Source organism: Bombus affinis, chromosome 6, assembly GCF_024516045.1.
Source record: "Bombus affinis isolate iyBomAffi1 chromosome 6, iyBomAffi1.2, whole genome shotgun sequence".
Classification (NCBI taxonomy): Eukaryota; Metazoa; Arthropoda; class Insecta; order Hymenoptera; family Apidae; genus Bombus; species Bombus affinis.
Genome location: NC_066349.1, coordinates 14,153,034 through 14,173,996, shown reverse-complemented (window position 1 = coordinate 14,173,996; position 20,963 = coordinate 14,153,034). Strand labels below are relative to the sequence as shown.

At 35.7% G+C, this 20,963-nt stretch overlaps 2 protein-coding genes and 1 long non-coding RNA gene across 5 annotated transcripts; 1 reads left to right on the top strand and 2 right to left on the bottom strand.

The window, feature by feature from the left end:
* Window positions 1-47: 47 nt before the first annotated feature.
* LOC126917461 (sorting nexin-8-like) lies at window positions 48-18,124 on the bottom strand. Of its 3 annotated transcripts, XM_050724351.1 has the most exons (9): window positions 17,864-18,124; window positions 17,113-17,240; window positions 4,384-4,516; window positions 3,072-3,265; window positions 2,687-2,804; window positions 2,055-2,514; window positions 1,681-1,897; window positions 978-1,166; window positions 48-728 (listed from the first exon to the last, which is right to left on the bottom strand). In XM_050724351.1, the coding sequence occupies exons 1-9, from the start codon at window positions 17,886-17,888 to the stop codon at window positions 642-644; spliced, it is 1,551 nt and encodes a 516-aa protein (XP_050580308.1). In that variant the 5' UTR covers window positions 17,889-18,124; the 3' UTR covers window positions 48-641. The 3 variants fall into 3 exon arrangements, with proteins under 3 accessions (XP_050580308.1, XP_050580307.1, XP_050580309.1); XM_050724350.1 differs by lacking the exon at window positions 17,864-18,124 and having other exon boundaries at window positions 17,113-17,282; XM_050724352.1 differs by lacking the exons at window positions 17,113-17,240; window positions 17,864-18,124 and adding an exon at window positions 11,882-11,920.
* Window positions 15,127-17,937, top strand: LOC126917479 (uncharacterized). Its single transcript, XR_007710972.1, has 2 exons — window positions 15,127-15,345; window positions 17,051-17,937. It is a non-coding gene; the product is annotated as an uncharacterized LOC126917479 (long non-coding RNA).
* A 312-nt stretch (window positions 18,125-18,436) lies between the features above and the next one.
* Window positions 18,437-20,948, bottom strand: LOC126917472 (UPF0193 protein EVG1-like). The gene is made up of 6 exons (XM_050724380.1): window positions 20,711-20,948; window positions 19,895-20,003; window positions 19,483-19,616; window positions 19,325-19,421; window positions 19,001-19,144; window positions 18,437-18,934 (listed from the first exon to the last, which is right to left on the bottom strand). Exons 2-6 carry the CDS (start codon window positions 19,989-19,991, stop codon window positions 18,714-18,716), a joined length of 693 nt encoding a protein of 230 aa, XP_050580337.1. The 5' UTR covers window positions 19,992-20,003; window positions 20,711-20,948; the 3' UTR covers window positions 18,437-18,713.
* Window positions 20,949-20,963: the final 15 nt, after the last annotated feature.

The following is a 20,963-nucleotide window of genomic DNA, read 5'->3' as shown; positions in this document are numbered from 1 at the left end:
CCAAATAATTCGTAGTTTAATAGGAATGTAAAAGTAAATAAATACGATTATTCAATAACAATATATATTTTGTTGCCAGTATACAAAGGCGGGTATCGTATATAAATGTGTGTAAAATATACCGCGTATCCACGATCAACGTGATGCACGGAAATTACATTAATTCTCGTCAGATTTCTAAATCGTATAAAAAACACAATATGTCGGTAAACAAATTATTTACAAGTTTTTAGTATTTTTATACAGGAGTTTTATCTAATTATTCATCTTTACAAAAGAAAGCGTCATTTATTATATATACAATATTACATGCTCGTCTAACGAGTATCGGTTATCTCATAAAATATATTAAGTACACAACAAGGAATGTATTACAAAAGTCTTCGAATTGTATATGTTTAAAATATAATAGCATGTACACCATATTTTTATACATCTAATTGCAAATGTTTAATTACGTATTGCACCTGGATTCTTCTTTTTAAATGAGTGTTTGTCACTAATATTGATATATGGCGCAATTAGATCTATTTGTCTTTTAAATGTTTTTAATATGAGCATCTTATAACCGTTATAATTATTTCGCGACATTTTTCTTTCTTAATAACAAAGCTTACCTTTACCTAGGTTTTCGTTCCGCGCTATGAAATTCTATTTGATCCACTGGTTGATTTCTCTGGTAAACACTTCATAATTGTTGGCTCTATCAACTTCCACACCTCAGCGAGCTATGGCGCATTTTAAATGTTATTTATTTAAATATTTGGTAAAAATAATACTTCGATCATTTTCATCCTGATATATTTACGAAAGATTGCAACAAAAATATTTTTCTCTTTCTTACATTTATGAATAACACTTACCAAATTCTCGTTTTTTTTTTTTTGCTTTCGTTTATTTTTGATAGCATAAACACGGTAAAAATTATCGTAATAAAGTATATTATAAGATATGTAGGTATCGTGAAGGAATCTTACCTCAGAATGGCCGCGTATTTGAACATTGACAAGACTTTGTAGAACCGTGGCGAGTATTTCCAAATGAGCATGAACGAGCTGCGTCTCCATGTGTAAACAGTGTAACGAAAAGCAATTTCGCAACTCGACATTTGCAATCACCGATTCTTGAGCAACCATCTTATTTTCCAGGTATTCGACTGTGTCACTCTGTAAATAAAAAGAAATTTGAGACATTAAAGCAGCTAATAAGAATGTTTTACTTTTGATAATTTATACTCTGTCATAAGATATACTATTACACGATATTACGTACTACTACAAAATAAAGTCATAATATCTAATAATACTAATACGAGGAAATGGCACATTATTTTGCTTTTGCCATTAGTATCGGTCCAAACTCATTCTAAAGCTATAAAGAAACATGAATGGTATAATAATCAATACAAAGGAGTAAGGGAACTTGTGGAAATGCAACAGCTGCACACATCAGCCTGTTTTCAATTGGGACGAATTATGTAAGACGATACAAGCTCGAGATTATATATTATCACATTTTTCCTCTGACATTAACATAAAAGACCTTGAGCAATTTCCGAATAATCACGTAATGACGGTGCACGCGGTTACAGAGAGTCGAGTTAAGTCATTGGATAAATATACTTTTCTTAAGGCTGTAAATCATCGTTTGCCGTTCGTCCATCTCGAAGGATTTACTTACGTCAGTTCCGCGTATAACGCCCTGCATTTGCCTCTTCTTTAAGGACAACATCGTAGATAATGCGCGCTGATGATCGGCGCTGACACCACGCTCGTGCCTTTCGCATAGGATTCTGTGCGCCACTAGCACGTCCAACAGCAGATTCAGCCTTTCACATACTCTCGTTTCCTCTCTGACTGCTTGTTGTAGAGCTCTCGTTGAAAGTAGATTAAATTCTCTGAAATTACGAATACATGGGAATTCCTTTAGAACAGAGTAAATATATAGTAAAATAATAAAGTAATTAGTAGCTTGGTGATAAATTAGATTCAATATCGAAAATATTTTCTCGATACATCGAACGAAGTCTCACGTTATCTCGCTTGGACGCTTACTTTGAAATTATGTGGAAGCCCTTCTTCATCTCTTGCCAAATAGTGGAACCACCGGTGGCCCATGCCGTGGTGCCATGAGGTTCTGAGGCCAAATTGCTTAATTGCGTACCCAGTTCCGCCATATCTAACCCGTAACTATGCGATCTGATTGCCAGACAGTCAGCGATATTCTTCAGTCGAGAAATTCCAAGAAGTATTACTCTGATTTGGTCGCGGCTGTTTGCAAATTCGGTTAATGTTTCCGGTGGCACCAGTTCCTTTGCCCTCGACGATAATTCTGACGTCGCGAACTCATCGGGCACTCGCCTAAATACTTCTCGGATCTTGTGTTGCGTTTCTTCACCGGTGTAAGTAAAGAAGAATTGTACAATGTGGTCTTTGCTCACTACAGGGTGACGAGCGATCACGGTGAGAAATCTTAGCAAAGATCGTCTTCTTTCTTCGAGAAATTGAGAATCCGCTGTAAATATTTATTTTACAGATCGTGTATCGTTAATTGTATATTAGAACGTGTCTGTTATAATCAGAATAATGTATCTTGCAGTATTCTAAGTAGTAAATTAACAGTCAAGGATAAATTTAATTTACTTTCTTCTACCATTATAGAATACACGAAGAAACCAAGACTTTACCTCCTACGATTTTCTTCGGTGGTAATTTCGGTATCAACCTGTAGGGAAATCTCGCCAAGAGAAGTTCGTGCAACGACACGAAGTCGTTGTAACGTCTATAAACGACGGAATTGAATCTCTGCAAATAGAAGAAACCGTTTTCAACCATCCTTCCATAATCGAGCGTATTATAAATATATAATTAATTCCAGCCTCAAGACGAAGGAACGAACTTTGCTTTACAATTCCTTGAACCTTAACCGCATGCATTACGTTTCGAAAAAATGGGACCAACTCGTATAATAAGAATTGAAATCGAAATTAAATATCAAAAGCTAAAATTGAGAATAACATTAAAAATGTATTTTTACAAGTATAGAAAATTAAAAAAAGGAAGAACACCTACTTTGCTGGTCACTTGATACTCCACGTGTTTCAAAAAGATTCCTTTTTTCTCAGGCACTAAGTTCACCTCTATCGTATCCAGATTGCATATATCGGAATAAGTGAGATTCAATTTGGCTGGATTGCTGCCTTTGTGCAATCTTTGAGCCAAAAGTGTTACCTCGGAGAGGTCGCCCAGAACAGGAACAGGTAACTCTATGGAAAAAACAAACATTAAGAAAGATTTTAAAGCGTTGGATGGAACGAAACGGACCAGTCGCGACAAGACTATAATTTAACAAGACTCTGAAAAATCAGCAAGGATATAGTCGATAATAACCGTACCATGTTAGCTCCCTTTTTATTCCTTTATCTATCCGTTTTAGGTGACGAATAATTTATGGCGACAACGTGGATCGTATCGATAAAATCTATGGTACGATTAGATCGCGTGTAGTTTATTATAATTATTCTCCAAGTCACAAGCAAGTAACCTCTTGAAGCATTGTCGCTTCACCAATGTGAAAGGTAATCATCGTCGTAGCCGCAACCTCGATACTGGAAAAGGCTTTTCAGACCTACGACACTTTGTTGCCTGATAAGATCCGATGCTCATCCTTCATTGCTTCTTTGTTGCTTGTTCGTCCTTTCGCTCCTCGTTACGTCAAATAGTAGAATACAACGTAGAACAATTGCAAAGAAAATCGGTCAGAACTTGAGAAACTTAATCGTACGAAAAATTGGACGAGTCGTGCAATCGGTTGTTTGTTCATTTGCAAATGAAACTCGTCTACCAATTTATTTTGTTCGATTTGAATTTTTTACTATGGACGATTTTACTATGGACGACAGAGTCACAGCGGGAAAGATTATCGGAAGAACGGCGTACTTCCGGTGAACAGCTTTCGTTCGTGATGAAGCAACGTTTTCTTCGCGATAAGGGAAACGACTGATTGTGTTGGTCAGTGACACCAATAAAGACCAGGTTTCTTTGCATGGGTGTTAATCGCGATACGCTCTTTCTATTATCAGAAATCACTGTGTGCTAAGGAGCTAATTACAGCGTTGCTTTTAGTAGCGTGCACTCCGTTACCTGTCGAACGCACAGTAGCAAAAGTCTGCTTACTTCTTCGTCGGTGTATTTTTGGGTGTTTACGTCGATTTAGAATCTTTTGAGAAGGAAGAGAAAGTCGTTCGTTCGGTTCGTTAATTTATAGCAAGTGAAAGATTCTATATATGCAAATGTATGTATCATAAAATCAATTTATACAAGCTTTTCTATTATTCTTAATCGCGTCAAGTTTACGTTCGAATGAAAAAAGCGAGTAACGTACCTTGAGATTCGGAATTCTCCAGAAGTTTGTCGCTTGGGTGCTTCCCTTGCTGAGCAAACGCGACTAGAGCAAGACCCTTGTACAATCCGCTCCTGGTCAGATAACCCGTCTTGCTGTCCACGAGTTCCCATATCTAATTGCAAGGAGAAGAGAAAAGATTGCTAAAGTCTAAAACAATATCCACGAGGAAATCCCGCTTTCTTTTTCCCAAGATTTTTAAAGATGGAATATAGACTTTTAACGTAACGTTAACGTCAAAATACACGTACAATGTGCGCAATTAATTCTGCTATGGCGATGAATCTTTACACGTGTCCTATGAGTTATATTAAAATAATATTTAACTAAACGAATGCGAAATCTAGATACTTATATCGGCACGCTAAAATATTAATCGCATGCATCGAAACAGATTTATTAGAATCGTTATGTTCACGGCGTAAAACTAATTTGTTACATTTATTTGATTAAACGTTTTATCAAGTGAAAGATATTGGTAAATTCGTAGATGGGCATAGTTAAATTCGTTCGTTCAGCAACTTTATTTTTAATGGAAACATTCGTAGAAATTTTGTATAAAAGATTCTGTATTTTTATGAAAATTAAAGGAGACTGTAGTTTCGCATAAAACATTTTTTTCCAACTTCCTCTCCATTTGGCAATCGTTTTGTTATTCTGGCTCAGGAAAGTTGCACATCGACAATTTTTTCTTTTACCGTCGATACGATTCTCACGACGAGGCATTGCCGACACGAAATTCAATCAAGGTCGAATTTAATAGCAACGAATCGCCGAGTCTTGTCCTTTGCATTCCTATCTGACAATCGTGTGTATTTTTTCTCTCGTTATATAATTCGTAAAGAACATAACGAAGATGTATTATCTTTATTCACGCAGCAGGTTCTACGGAAGTTCGCATAGGTTGAAACAAGCGTGGAAATTATAGCTTCAAGAAATTATTTTTTCTCAGCCGTTAAAGATTTTTAACGTATTCCGGAATAGATCGATTCTACGATTACCATTTATTATTTATCATTTTGTTATTTATCATGAATTTTAGAGAATCTTGTAATGGATAGGAAAAAAAGAAGAAAAAGTTTCTGTGCATAAAAGTGTTCGATTATTCGAATATCACTCCCAGTTCCTTTCCATCAATTTCCAGTCCTCTAAAAATTCTTTTCACGCCTCTGCATTGGATTTTTTCTATTCAAAATAGCACGATAACCGCAACCTGAAATCTGAAAGGCACGGCTAGCAGAAAATAACACGGTTGCGCAAAAGGCGCGCGCGGGAAAATTATGGAACAGGTTTGCGAGGAAAACCATGAGAAAGAAGGAAGAATATTAGCCTTATTCCGCGCGGAGACGACTTTCTCGACGCTGTGTGACCGATAAAAGTTCAGGGTTGTACGAAATAATTCCTCCCTTTGTTCCTTATCACCTAAATCCAACAGTGCTTGGAAAAACACCACGAAACGATTTGTGTCGTGTGAACAGGTGCTCGTGAAAAGAAGAGAAAAGGAAAAATAATCTCACGTTTAAAGATCCAAAAACGATTCAGACAAAGAGACAAAGAGTTACCGAATAACCGAAACGCAAAATCTGGCAACAACTTATTTTCTATACGTTTTGTATCTCTATACGAACCGATTTAATTTTCTATACGAACCGAAATCAAAAAAGAATACTAATGCTAGTCCGAATCATGTTACTAAATAACGAAAAGGCGAAACTTATACATCTCGAATCAGCGAACAGTCGCAATTACAATTTGCCAGTCTATACCAAACCTGTATTTATCGAAAACTAAAAGAAGGTATGTTCGTTAACAAATGTAACTGGTTTCGCCTCATCCTTAATTTCCATTTGCCGTTTCATCGTTATTTTCACTTGCGAGGTTAATCGAAACCGGATGAGATACCAGCAACTAATCTTTCTTATAACTTACAAATATACCTAATTTTTATCACTATGTATCGCGTGTATATGTATATGGTAGGCAACGAGTCGTATGGGATTGAACGAAAAGCAAGCCGAGTACGTATTTACGAGAAACGGAGGAGAGTCCTGATTTAATTTAAAAACGATTTAATTCGACGTAATTCGCGCGATACACTCGACTAACGGTGCAACCTCGGTTAACACTGCGAACGAGTCCGAAGGATTAGGCCATAAATGAAAGTAACTGCATTCCAAGAATTTTTATAACTTTGCTCTGCCATTTTACCTCTCCTTCTATCATTCCCACTGGCTCTCTGTCTTTCTACGATCTGGCAGAATACGCGCAGACAGCACGTTACGCGCATCTAGATTTCTGCTCCGACATTCACGATAACCCATCGTCCGTGTTATTTTATAATCGAGCATTTTTACCAAAAAGTGATAACGCAGATTTTCTTAAGCGAGAACGAGAGCTACGCTCGTAAGTTACATTCTCCGTTGCTTTTTTCCCAAAAAGTTTCTCCATTAATCGAACATTCGACGGATAGATTCGAGGAGAGAAGTAGTTTCCAAGAGGTTGTTGCATTAGTTTTGAATGTTACGGTAGTAGGGAAATAAGTTAGTAGAATACAAATGAACTTGAACATATCTCCTATTCAAGATACAAATCACTGTAGAATGCAAATGATTCTTTATAAGACGAGCTTTAACAACGCAATGTATTCAAATCACAATTTCTTGGCATACGACAGCAGGATGCGATTAAACTTGTCTCTACAAGACTAACGACTTATTGTCACGTATCGAACCTACCTACTTCTCTCCCGTGTTTTTGTCAGAATGCAGATGTTACGTAGAAGACACAAGAAATCACGAAATTGACAGATCCCCGATGATTTCCTCGCTTCGTACTTCCGAACGTTCCATAAATAAGCTAAAAAATTGAACTTTAACATTAGAATTACCATACCAGTCGAATCGACTGGTTTTACAATTTTATTTTAAAATTCCTACTTCGCGTTATATTTTCTTCCACAATGAGGTAATGACTTTCGCAACGATAACTAAAAGAATAATATAATGAATTTTATTTTGTTTTTCTTTATGTATTCAAACTGAAAATAATTTTGTATCAAGGCTACTTGTACCAATACTAGTCGAAATGACCGGTAAAGTGTAAAAATGACTTGTCAAAGTGTAAAAGGGTCCTGCAATCTGTTCGTCGAACCCCGATTAACCAGTTTCCTCGTTTTGTACAACTTGCCACTCGTTTTTTAAATTTTTATTGCCTATCATTCGATATGACGATATCGGTTATCAGGAAAATTGCGGATCGATCGTTAGATCGTTAGATGCTAACGCTAGGAATACCACATCAGTCAAAATGACTGGTTCTACAATTTTGTAAATGTGTTATTTAGGGATGATGGTCCCAGATGGACTAATAATACGAAAAATGTACTACATAACATGGAATTGCTTCTGTAAGAAAGTAATAAATCAATAAATATACAAATATTCTATTATTATACGTATTTTTTAAAGACCAGTCATTTTCACTGGTTTTGGTAGAAATAGCTTCGTGTTAACTATCGGTAGTTCTAGCGTTAAATAAGATAGTAAAATTTATTGTACGAATCCAACAGAGTGACGGTTCAGAGCGTTGTAACGAAAAAGGTGTTGAGAGCTGATTTCGCAGGGTTGTTATACTAAGGTTTGATCCCTCTGGAGGGGTTTTATCGTCGAGTGTATGTCAGACACGGCTATTCTGTTACTATCTGGTTATTGTTTCGATGGTTGTGATATGCGGGATGTTTAGCCTATCCTATTACTGCTTCTGAGCGTGTGACACAGGCGCATCCATCGTCGCATCGCTGATCATCTGGTAAGACGTAAGGATGTCAGTCGGTGATTTGCGAACGTCACAGAGCCATAAATTAGCGATAGAAAAACCAAGGGGGATCTAACGAACATCCCGCAAGCCACAAGCAACGACAACGTAGAGAGTGTTCCAGTGTCAGAAAATAGTAACAGTATGACCATCTCTGACCTGACACCCTTTCCATAGGAGCCAAACTCATAGTATACGAACCCTCCTAAAATCAGCTCTCGACATTCTCTGTTCTAACATTTTTAACTGCCACTCTGTTGGATTCACGTAATAAACTCTGCCAGTATGACTTTTTTTTCCTACCTTAAACTTACGCGAAATCATTCGGACGACGCGAGGAAACGACCAGTGACTTTCTTAATTTCACCACTGCCCGTGTCTTCGACGTAACACGAGCGAAGATGAATTTCAACGTAGAACAGGGTCGAACGGGAGAGAGAAAAAGGAGACGGGAAGCGAAGCTATTTTTAAGGAAGGTTTTGCTTATTACTTACGATGCGTTAATATTATATTTATACAATATTATGTTAAGAAAGCTACAAAATTATGAACTGAAACAATCCAAAGGCGATACAAACTTTCGAAACTCGGAAAATAAAAGGATACTCCGATAAATCTAAGAAAATACTACAAGATCGTAAAGGGGGAATTATTTATACGCATTCTCAGAGCTATTAGATTGTCCGAAAAGTTTCTTTCCTTTTATAAGGAAATAATAGACGCACAATGTCTTTTGTTTTATATTAGTTTATTGAATTATGCATGGACATGATAATAGAAATTGATCGTACGTAATTCAATAAAATAATATAAAACAGAAATTGTTGTTCATCTATTATCGCCCTATGAAACGAAAGAAACTTCTCGGACAACCTAATACTTGCGATTAATTTTCACTAACAGTTATTTCGTTCCTTAACGAGTCAAATCCCGTAAAGTGCCCGCGATAGCCACGTGTTCTCTTTACAAGACTAATTTAACATCTGGGCGATTTCCATTGTAAGAAACGACGAAAGATTTAGGAAGCGAATAAAGGACGTGCGAATGGGACCGTGGCAGAGACGGAAGAATGGAAAAAGAAGGAAAAGCGAGTGCGTTCGAACGTGAAATACGGGCAAATACAAAAGTGGACAGAGAGTGCAGTGTGTTCTGGTGGTTGTTCTCGCTGTTGGAAAGCGTCAGGCTCCTTCTCTAGTTGGTTTCACGAGCATTATTAATCCTTAATCGTTGATCAAGTTCACCGGTAAAGGAAACTACAATGAAAATAAATCCCTTGTTCGCGGTACGTGCGAACCTGGTCGCTGAACAATCGCCGCGAAAGCTGGCAGTGTGCGCGTCACGACAGCTCGTCTTTTCAATTTCAATAATCCCTCTCTTTCGCTGTTTCTCTCTTTTTCTCTCTTTTTACCTTCGTTGCATTCGAATCGCGCCGAGGAATTCTCCTCTGAAATACGATTGCCCGTGACCCGACGTAACAACCGTTTTCCTATTTTATTCTCCGTTTGCGTTTACACAGCATTGCAAAGCACGAACGACCGCAATTTGAACGAATAGTCTCTTAAGATCTTCTTTTCAGACGATTTTCACGGAACATCGAACGTCGAGAGGAAAGTTACCGATTTCGTGCGTTCTTTTGAAAGTTGTGTTACTCGTGTGGTAGTTTAATCGGCGTTCAACGTTGCGAATTGTACATGTCGCGGTGTTAAAACGCTTTTGTTCATCGTTGTGTTTATCTCGTATTCTCGACCAATTAGGAATTCGGATCGTCGATGAAACATCTTCCTTTTATAGAGAAGGAAGAGTGCATGTGCGTGTATGAAAGAACGTAGAGATCAGCCTGGTCTTAGGAAAGGTCAAGGTATTTACCGTCTAAGGAGATCCAAGATGACGCTATCGTTCATAGGTTTGATTTGAAAATTCTTGCGGCTTTATATTACGTCGGTCGATATGCAGAAACAGATGTGGATACTTTGTTTAATTAATTAATTAATGTTTCGAGGCTCTCTTCTAAAATACTAAACGAGAGTAAATGAAATAAAGCGAGAACTGTACCTGATACTATGATAATATAACTGGACGTAATAACGAAGGAGAAAATAAACGAAAAAGTGGCAGGAACACTAGATAGCAGTACGTGTATGTGTATAGCAGTAAACAGGAAGAGGAAATACGAGCGTAGATACACGTGTACTCGTAGAGTATTCGTTTAAAACACTGTCCGACATCTTTTAGCTCCGAACGTTGAAAAACTTTCTAACGTTCGATCAACGTCGATCTCGTACCAAGGACATATTAAGTTTTATATGTAAAAAAAAGAAGAAATTAGACGGAGTTATTGGTCACGAGAAAAGAGAAATAAATACAAGTGGAACGAATGAAATGAAATAAAAAGGAAAATAGGAGTAAAGAAGCGTCGATAAGCAGGAAGAGGGAAGACGAACGCGTGTGTATCGTATAAAGCGCGAAACAACTGGAATGTCATTAAACAAAATTAGTCTCGTCCGCGACGGAAGAAAATCAGAGGGAAGGGAGATCGACTCATGACTATGGCTATCACGATGGTTTTATCTCACGTGCATACTACGTTCGTGTCGATCGTCGCATGGTACGCGTGCGAGGATCCTATAACCCGATCTACTAAGCTTCCTGTTAATATCGTTCTTCTGTTTTCTAATTTAAAATTTATTTTATTACTTTATTTTCAGATTATCGTATTATTTTAATGGAAATTTCACTATGTTTTTTTTTTTTTTTTTTTTTTTTTTGAACGAAACTTGTACAGTGTCAACTACGATTAATAGTAATTTAACCCTTCAGCATCTAATCTTTCGTAATCCACGAGGGAGAATTATGTTTTTATTAATTATCGATAGGAGGAACAGGTTTTTTCGTACGATATTACGAGCAAGACTAAATGCATTAACATTTAAAACCTGTTTCGTCGAAGAGGATTGCACATGTAGCGCACGATGTTTTACTACGTTCGATAGTTTTCTCTTATTGCGATGCTTGATAGGATTTTCCCTCCGTTTCAGAGCGTACAGCCTTGAGGTTTGAGTCCTTTGTTCTTCGCGTAGAAATATAAATGTATTTCGTTTCCAACTTTCGACTAAAATTAAATACAAGCGATCGAGCTACTTGTCGATTTTAATAAAAGAAAAGAAGGAACAGAGCTCTTTAAACAACTTGCATATAAATCCGTCGTGTTCTTTGTTTTAAGCGTATTCTCGAGAGAAATGCGTAAAATATCGATAATCAAACTAGGTCGACACGCCAACTAGAAATATCCGACGATCGAACGGTATCTTTTTCTTTTTATTCGATTCCTCCGCTGTTATACGTATTGGCTCGGCAACTAAGTGATTGCGGATTTTATCATTGCCGCCTAATGACAAAAGCCGCAAGCATTTAGTTGCCAAGCCAATACGCGTAAACACGAATTCGTGCAACTTTCGTTAATTACACATGAAAAGATATGGCATTACGTCAGCGCGAGTGAAAATTTTACTATTCCACGTTTCACATCTCGAAGATTTCATCATCCTGTTATGAAAGCTCTTACGCTCATATTTATTTCATTCTAAAACTATTCACTCGCAGATATCTATTGAGAATCGTAATTAACAAAATTGATGTTAACAATAATTCAACGATAATACTTTTTTACCGTTACTCGCTGCGTGATTATCATACGACAGCACAGAATTTAGATAATTAACGAGATGGTTATGGTTATGAAAATGGAAAAAGTGGAAAATAAGATGAAAGGAGCACGAACATTAAAAAAATATCGTCTATGAAAATTTCGTAGAATGTTCGTAAAGGGTTAAATATACGTGTAAACAAGCACGAAAGCAAAGGGACACTTTGGCACTTTGCATCATCTTCTGAATCGGCCTATTTATAGTGACCCGCGATGACTAGCGATAAAGCAGCGACCCACGTAACGTTATTTTGATTGTGTCGTTAGTCAATGAACGAGACGCGACGTTCAATCCCTGTTACGTCCTATCGCGACGTGTTGTGTCATGTCGTGTCGCCCTGTCGTTTCTAATTACCCCAACAATCGTGCTCGACAGATTTTTCAAAGATAATTGCCGATGATTGTCTAATCTAACGTGACAAAGCAGCGCGTAGTAGAATGTTTTTTAAATAAATTTTATATCGCAGTTCGTGGAATTGCGAGATCAACGAAGGAACGTTTTTATAGAAACGTAGTTACATTTTCTTTGTTTATCCTGTGTTAAGGTATAGCGTGAAAATTTGGAACGTTACAAGAACGCGATCAAATTTTTAAAAGGATCTAATCTTCCCTGAAGATTATAAAACTCAAGCGAAACGTTAATAATTATTTAAATATCGTTAAAAGAAAGTTTGCTCGCAAATAGAGCCGTAACAGGTACGTTGATTCGCAACACGTCGAATTTCGAGCGTTTTGTCAGCTTTTAGTTCGCGCAAGACTTTAACGATAAGTTTGAAAAACTTTTTGTTCGATTTAGGAAAATGTATCGCGCAGATATAAAATGATCGTATTAAACACATGATTATGAAAATAGAGAGTTGCTTTCTGCTGTATGATCGTCTTAATGTAGTTGAAGAAACTATCCTACACGAATAGTGCTTTCATTCATAAATATACGCTTCACAACTGTAGGCAGATACTTGACGTAATCTAGTAATTACGAATGGAACATAAGTGATTTTGCAACGTACATTGCAGAGAAAAAAGCTCGTCATACCGATTAAAAATATTTATAGTTTTATAGTAATTAATTTTTCGATTCACACGAGTAATCTGTCGAACGTAAATACGATGAATGCAAAACGTGCAGTGAATTTTTATAAATTTTTGGATTTTTATGTTATCGAGAAGGAAGTGCGCCAACCTCAGTGAAATGATGTAAAAGTAAGGGGGAAATTATTGTGCGATAACAGATTTGAGAATCGAACGATTAGAAAAATTCGGAAATTTGAAAATCTAAACATAGAAACTCGAAGACTTGGGGACACGAGGATGTGTAAACGACTTGAAAATTTCGAAATGAAAAGTTATTCGGTTGGTCAGTTATTTTGTCATTAGATGGTAATGACAAAATCCGCAATCGCTTAGTTGCCAACTCAATATATTGACGCGACGTGGACTTTCAATGCAACGATTATTCGAATGAATACGCAAGTATAAGCAGATCTAGAACTTTAAAATTTAAAACTTTTGTATCCTTGTCGTGAAAATGCCCAAGTGATTTTCAGTAGAAAGTAAAAAACATTGCTAAAAAAAAATAATAATAATAAAAAATAAAAAATAAAAAAATAGATCCTATACTGGGATTAACGTAGCATAGTCAGAAATAGAAATAACTTGTTAGATCCAAAGATATCTACAATTTTAGAATTACTATTTCCCCTCCCCCCCTGCGATCTTCGTTGTAAATATGAAAACATTGAGATCTGTAAGACGCATTCATTGTAAAGCGTTTGTAGCTGACCCTGCTACGTAATCTTCCACTATTATAAAGGGGCGTCCCGTGCAGACTATCGTGAGCGGGCGTGTTAATGATAAAATAATGATACCGTCACAGCAGACACAGGACAATATAATCGTTACGGAAAGAAATTTTATTCAACGACCGCAAAGCAATTGTCAACGATCACGAGTTGCCTGTACGAATGATAATTTCGAGGATTCTAGGATGGATGGTTTCAGCATGCTACGCAACTTCGCGTAGATCCTTATTTTTCTCATATGATATTTTCTATACACAAGCACATGCTCTAAAGTGTAAAATAATATCTCTGAACGATAAAGGAAGTTTCAAATAAGGATAAATTTGTGAAACTTATGACGGTATAATAGAAGATAGCCTTGAAATTGCATAATCGCATAAAACAAACGTTACGATACCGATCCTTCAAAAACAAGCAAATTCGACGCGTGTAATTTAATCAGCACAGATGTACACCTCTATCTCTTATTAATATCGAAAAGAAAAGAATTAATTTTATATAAAATATATCTATACATACGAGAGACACGATTAAAAAGAACATTTGTCCAACGTTGTTTCAGGAAATTATTGAGCAGTGGAGAGGGGAATCTTCGAAGTGGAAAATAATTTAAAAAAAGAAAAAAAAAACAATCTCTCTTTGTAGATAGGAAAAATGTTCAATTTTTCTTTTAAAACCAATCCTTGCCTTAATAGACAACTAAATAGGATTACGTATAGGCGAAACGTTGAATCATATCATTAAATATGCACGTTTCGTGTGACCTCAGTGATTCAGACACACCGTTCAGAATACTAGTACCGGATACTAGTACCAAATACCGTATGACTCGAGTCAAATACCATATGGCACGGTTTGAATATCTATTTGATCCTCTTCTTTTCCGCCATTCGTGTTTCTTCATGTTTTTCGTGCATTCGTAAGGATAACACGAGATCGCAAATACGTAGGATCGACAAGAAGAACGTTCTGCGGCGTTTAATCGTCGAATGATAATCGTAAAAGAAATTCTGAAACGGTTTTTCCACAATGGAAACCGCTACCGCTACTCGAGAAATTTATTCACGCAGTATTATCTGTTTCGGGCACGTAGTTCGTATACCGTTGTACGATTTCGTTATCTAACCGTGTCGATGTATATATGTAATTCGTGTCATGCGATGCGTTTGCGCTGACAGTGACGTATTAATGATCGTTTAGCGCGTTTACCGTTGTCGACCAACTACAAATTGGTCAAAGTAGATTTAATTGGGAAAGGCAGCTTCGGTCGGTCTTTCAGTCTTCGAATTCGATTCGAATGGAATCACGATCGTTTCGTTGCACCAGCCAGACATTCAATAACATCTTTATCGAACTAAGCACAGAATATTTTGATAATCGGTCCAGAATAAACCAGAAATGTAAATATAGGAACCCCGAGTATACAAAGTTTTCGTGCTAAAGAAGAATGTAAACGGATAGCAACACAAATAATTCTCATTAAATCCAGATTTTCATTGACGGAAAAAATGTAATTTCTACCACTTAGAATTACATCGTTCTGTGAAATATATGTAGTATAATATATACAGAATGTCCCAATGTCGATGATGATATAACTTGGAGCTGGTGATCGTACGTGAGGAAGTAAGTCGAAAATATGGAATGTATTTTTTTCATTTGAGGCTTTGTTTTCGAGAAAATCGACTTTGAATTTCCTCCGAGTACGCATGCACTTGACCATTATCGTGGCTAAACGAATCACGATACAAACCATATGCCGTAGCTTTACGAGTAATAATAAACCGTGTAATTCTTAAGATTTACTATATTAATATAAACGTTGAAAATAAATACTAAAATAGTTCATTATATTAGATACAATCTATTATACCTATGTAAGTAGTATGTATATTTACCTAAGTATAGTAGTAGTGTAGTAGTATAGTAGTATAGTAGAGGTAAGTAGTATGTATATTTATTATCTACTATATTTACCATGAAATAAATTAAAGGAGAAATAGATAAAGAAATAGAGAAATAAAGAAATAGATAAAGGTAATTACCATTTCCGTGTGGTAGTTTATCTTGTGTAAAATATTATATTTTATATTAAATTATCTGCAATGCAAAGAATAATATGTTCAAGTATATTAAAATATTCATGTTTCAAAATCAGGACGTTGAACTGTTCCTGTTACCAACAAAGGACCATTATTGTTTAATATTAACGAAGCATGGTCGATTTTTATACGGATGATCGGACAATAACTGTTTCTTAAACTTAAATGTAGCTGCTTACTAATAGGAAAGATTTCTCAACTTCCAATGAGTCATTGTCCTTTGTATACAGTTTCTAATTTACTCAGGAAAATATAAATTTTATAAAAACTTGATTAGAAACGTGCATTTGCTATAATATTCATTATGCGTCATTGAATCATTGCTATTCACTAACGGTAAAAGATTGCATAATCCCATGCTGTATGTACACAAAACAACTATACGTATACTTTGCATCAAGATAAAAAATATTAAAACAACGTTTTAACAGCTCTACTTATTATAATAATTTTGTTTTCCAATTTAATTTGCATAAAAGCAAAATTTAAATAAAAAATATCCTAAATTATACTCAAAATGTTTTTCAAATATTGAAGTTCAAGATATTAACTACCGCGTTTGTTATCGCAGAATATTGATGCAAAGTGTTCATTAAAGTTCATGTTTCGATCCTTGTATCGTACATGTTATACTTTGTGTTATTAATGAGCCTTAATATTCAACGAGATCATTTTTAATACGTATTATATGTTACAGATCGCTATTCACGTAGAATTCTAATTTTTACTAAATATATATTTGCTAAACATTTTGTTTCTTTGTAATTTGAATTATGACAGCCGTGTATTTACGACGTATATGTAAATGCTTTCTGTGATAAGTACATCCATTTGTTTAGCGGTTAAAGTAAAAATAACGCACATATGTGAGGCTGGTAGCGAACGTTTTAAATCGCTTGGAATATTAGTTTAAAAATTTAGTTATACGATTCACTTTAAAAATTAATTCAGAGAATCTAATATTAAATTTAATAACTTTCATTATCATAATTTTATTATTTATTATATTTAAGAATATATTAAATCTAATAACTTTGCTAATTGCGATAAATGTAATAAGTTGAAAACGCGTTTCTCATCTAGTATGCATGAATGATTTAACCGTGATACGATACGGAAGAAGAGTTAACGCGCAGCTATAGCATTAACGGTGGCATTAACCTAAGCGCGGCGTGCGAAGAAATTACAAAGTTAAAGGCACGGTACTCTCTCTTCTTTCTATCTGGCAGTGGCTGGCACAGGCTCAGCGACACGGAGAAAGAGACAAGAACGAGACAAAAAGGAAACGTACCTGGCTGAGAACGGAGCTGCTCAGCTGAGACTTGACAAGAAGGGATTTAAACACCTCTCGTTCTACATTTCCACTTGTGGGAGAGCAGATCTTCTCGTAGACTTCTCTGTAGAACGCCGGTATGCAGCCTGGTTTGGTGCCGCGACGAGAACCAAAATAAAAGGACATCACTTCACGAGAAATCTCACTTTTCTTCAGAAAAATTAGCATTACGCAGAGACCGATACAAACGCGTTATTTACCAATTAGGAAAAACCCCAGAGATGTTAATGAGAATTATTATTGCGTAAACATGTATCAACTTTAGATAGCGAATGCAATAGCGTATATCGATGATCAATGTTTCGAAACTGGTTTCAATAAATTCGTCCAATTAAATTTTGCCTAACCGTTTCTTTAACGTATTCGTAATATCAATTCGTATTTTACCATGGAATTTGAGCGTTAATCGTGAATATTTTGTTGATATTCTAAAAATACATCCAACGTGTAATATTTGAAAGTGTGTTTACAACGCGATCGAATATAAATAATGAAACGTTTAATTCACAAACAGTGAGAAAAAAGTTGTACAAACAAAGCACAACGCGCAAATATGATGCTATTAAGAGAAGGAAAGAAGGGAAGAGAAAGAAAGATGGAGTTAGTAACGCTCGACAACGTTAAAAGGGATACACGTTGATCTTAAAAACCGGACGACCTCGGGAAGACCTTGTCAAAGGTGCGTACGGTACACGGGTTTATCATTTACCGAACGACAGATCGGTCGACGCCATATTGGATCACTTGTAGATCATCCGGTATCCTGCGAGATGGTTGCGCCGCGGCTTTTCGAAAATACAGTCACGTTTCACGAATTGTCTTTCGTACGATGTTTTATGAGCACTCGCGTTGCTTATTTTGATGGAATGACAATATGACCTGTCGGCGAGATACCAACGACAACACAAAAACACCAACAACATACGCCATTGCCGTGTGGCGCAAAACTGACGAGCTACCGCGATTTCTCCGGCAGGACCGTTCTTATTTCTCCCGCCGCGCATGCGCCCTCTCACACGTCCTACTTACACTAGCCGTTGTGTACGATTCGAGCGCGGCAAATTCGTAACTCTGAAGTTTTGCGTTCCAAAGAATTGTTTAATATTATATAATATTAAAAATCTATTATATATAAATGTTATATGTTATATGCATAAATTGTATTTATTATGCCATTATTATTACATTGTCGTATATAAATATTCAGTATATCGAATATGTACGTTTATATGTATAAATTGAAATTGTAAATTATCGAAATATGAAAAACTTGTGTAAAAACATCGTAAAACTCCATTTATTTCAGTGAAATTTTAGTCAGTGTCTAATTATATGAACACACTGTCCATTATACGAACAAAAAAATGTGAATTCTAGTTATACGAATTGCTTGTCCTCCGACAGTTTTATATAAGTAAAATAATATATTGTATATATTGACGTTTTGTTATTTTATTATACCTATCGGTTTATCTAAAATACTGTATAATATATGTTCTGTAAACTTTATAAAAAATATAAATTGGTTAAGTATAAAAGGCCGTGATTTATAAAAATTATTAATTGTCATCTAGCTCTCCTAAAGGAAATGGTTTTGGCAATGGTCTTTCAAGTTCTCTGATCTCTTTTCGAATTTCCTTCGATCTCTGCTTGTCCACAGATTCGATTAATCGTAATTTATGCGCTATTTCTTGTTGTATTGTAAGACGATATTTTTTCCCCATCCCAAGACATTCCATGTCGCTTAAAAACTCCATTCTTTCTTGAATTCCACGAACCACTAAAAAGATAAGAAAAGGTATATTAGAACAAGAACATAATATAGCTATTTATTTTAGTTATATACAATCATCGATGGGATCACTGGTATCAGGAAAGTGTGGTTCTCGTCTCGCTTTATGAAGAATCCTTGGACCACGAGGAGTTTCTGGCATGTCCTTTCCATACGCCATCATGCATGCTAAATGACGCTTTTGTTTTTCTGTATTACCTGAATGTTAATAATGAGAAGATAAATACACGTAAATTTAGATAAAAATCTATTACAAAACTTGGTCTCAAATCAGGAAGTTATTAACATCTAATCTTATTTGATGCAAATAATTATTTTATTATTAAAATAACTATTTGTACAGTCCAACCATTATGTAAAAGACCGATATAAACTTACGTAAAGGAGACGTTCTTCTATATTGTTCCCTCTCATACGCGCCGCTTTTAATAATCGTATCTTGCGATCGTTTCTTCCAAACGGTAGGCATTAAAACCTACATAGACAGATTTTATTAATTTCATTTTCTTGTTGCCCGTTAATCTTATTAATTCTACCTGATATCCTAAATTATGCTTATTCGATCCTGTTTCCGATCTTTCCGCGGCAGCTGGCAAGCATTCACCTTTGTTCATCGCTTCTTCGATAGATTTTCTTTTCATCATACTCACTTTGGATTCTTCCATTAGAACTAAGATCACAGATTTATCAAAATGTTCATTTCGACAAGAAAAGTAACGTAAATCAATATTAAGTACTTTATAAGAGCTGAATTAAACCTATTAGTGTGTTCTTGCGAAGACATTAATGATTCCATTAAGCAATAAGAAAATATTTAATGGGTTCCTGTTCGTTGCAACACTGTCGTAGTTTTAATTCGATATAAATACAAGAAAAATGAAATACGAAAATTATTTTAAGTAAGGAGTTTAAAATCTGTTCGATTAAATTTTCGGTGAATTTGCTTACGTTTGATCAAATTCTTCGTTTCCTCGCTGTATTTTGCTCTCGGTGGGTGATGAAACGCACCCACCCCCATCTCCACTCTCTGATATTTCCGATCCATTTTTTTAACCTCCTGGAAAGATCGTATATCGATGCTATCAGCACGTTAACATAGTTTAAAAGCTACGAACGAACTGTCACAATTCGTGTTACGTTCAAAAGACAACCACGATACGAGTATGGAGGGTCGCGTCCGTGTCGCGTTTCTATGACTACTTTGAAAATGATTCAATCTCGATCGAACCAACTTTCGAACTGTGATTAAAACCTCCCCGTTGACAATAAAACAATCATATGGCATTCAACGTAGTAATGGAATATAAACGATTTCAACGAAATTGAAGCATTTATGGATATTTTAAAACAATCATATTGCCTTTCGATAATAGAAATTGTACCGTATGCAACGCAAAGAGATTTATCGAAGTTAAAATACTATACAGGACAAAACAAAAGTTAAGGCACAATAATTTGTTAAAATACGATTGTTTCAAAATATCGGTGAAAATAATGTATTTTAAGGAAAACTGACTAAATAATAAACAAATTCCTTATAAAATATAGATGAAATAAAATATAAATTGTATAATATAACATAATATATATAAATGTATAAAATAAAATGCAGATGCCCAACTAATTGTACTTGGGTAAAAAATAAACATCCTCCACATCTAACATCAATTTATCTATTTTGTATGAAACGCAATATATATGTATATATTAATATCTATTTGCGCAGAACACCCACATAACCATTAAATCAATAATAAATCATACCACAAACCCTAATAAACCATAAAACCCATATAACCCATTTAAAACACTTTCAATTTTAATCGCGAATCGATAAAACTGAAAACAAGCTTTCGAATAACTCAGATCTATCGGGTCGAGAATTAATCATTTTGCGGAACTAGCAATCAATGATCAATTGAGAACGGATGCATCTTGAAGGATGCGGCAGTGGATTGGTATGTGGTGCGCATGTCGTTTAATCTACCGCTAGGGGTTACGTTTCAACCCCTTGGAC

Bases quoted from the DNA above. Each gene is read 5' to 3' on its own strand.
- LOC126917461 (XM_050724350.1), bottom strand. From the start codon at position 17,280: ATGTCCTTTTATTTTGGTTCTCGTCGCGGCACCAAACCAGGCTGCATA. The intron at 2,805-3,071 runs GTAGGTGTTCTT...TTCTATTTGCAG, and splicing joins AGTATCAAGTGACCAGCAAA to AGATTCAATTCCGTCGTTTA. The intron at 1,898-2,054 runs GTAAGCGTCCAA...TCGTAATTTCAG, and splicing joins GGCTTCCACATAATTTCAAA to AGAATTTAATCTACTTTCAA.
- LOC126917472 (XM_050724380.1), bottom strand. From the start codon at position 19,991: ATGGATCGGAAATATCAGAGAGTGGAGATGGGGGTGGGTGCGTTTCAT. The intron at 19,617-19,894 runs GTAAGCAAATTC...CTGTGATCTTAG, and splicing joins AACGAAGAATTTGATCAAAC to TTCTAATGGAAGAATCCAAA. The intron at 18,935-19,000 runs GTATATAACTAA...TTATCTTTTTAG, and splicing joins CAGTGATCCCATCGATGATT to TGGTTCGTGGAATTCAAGAA.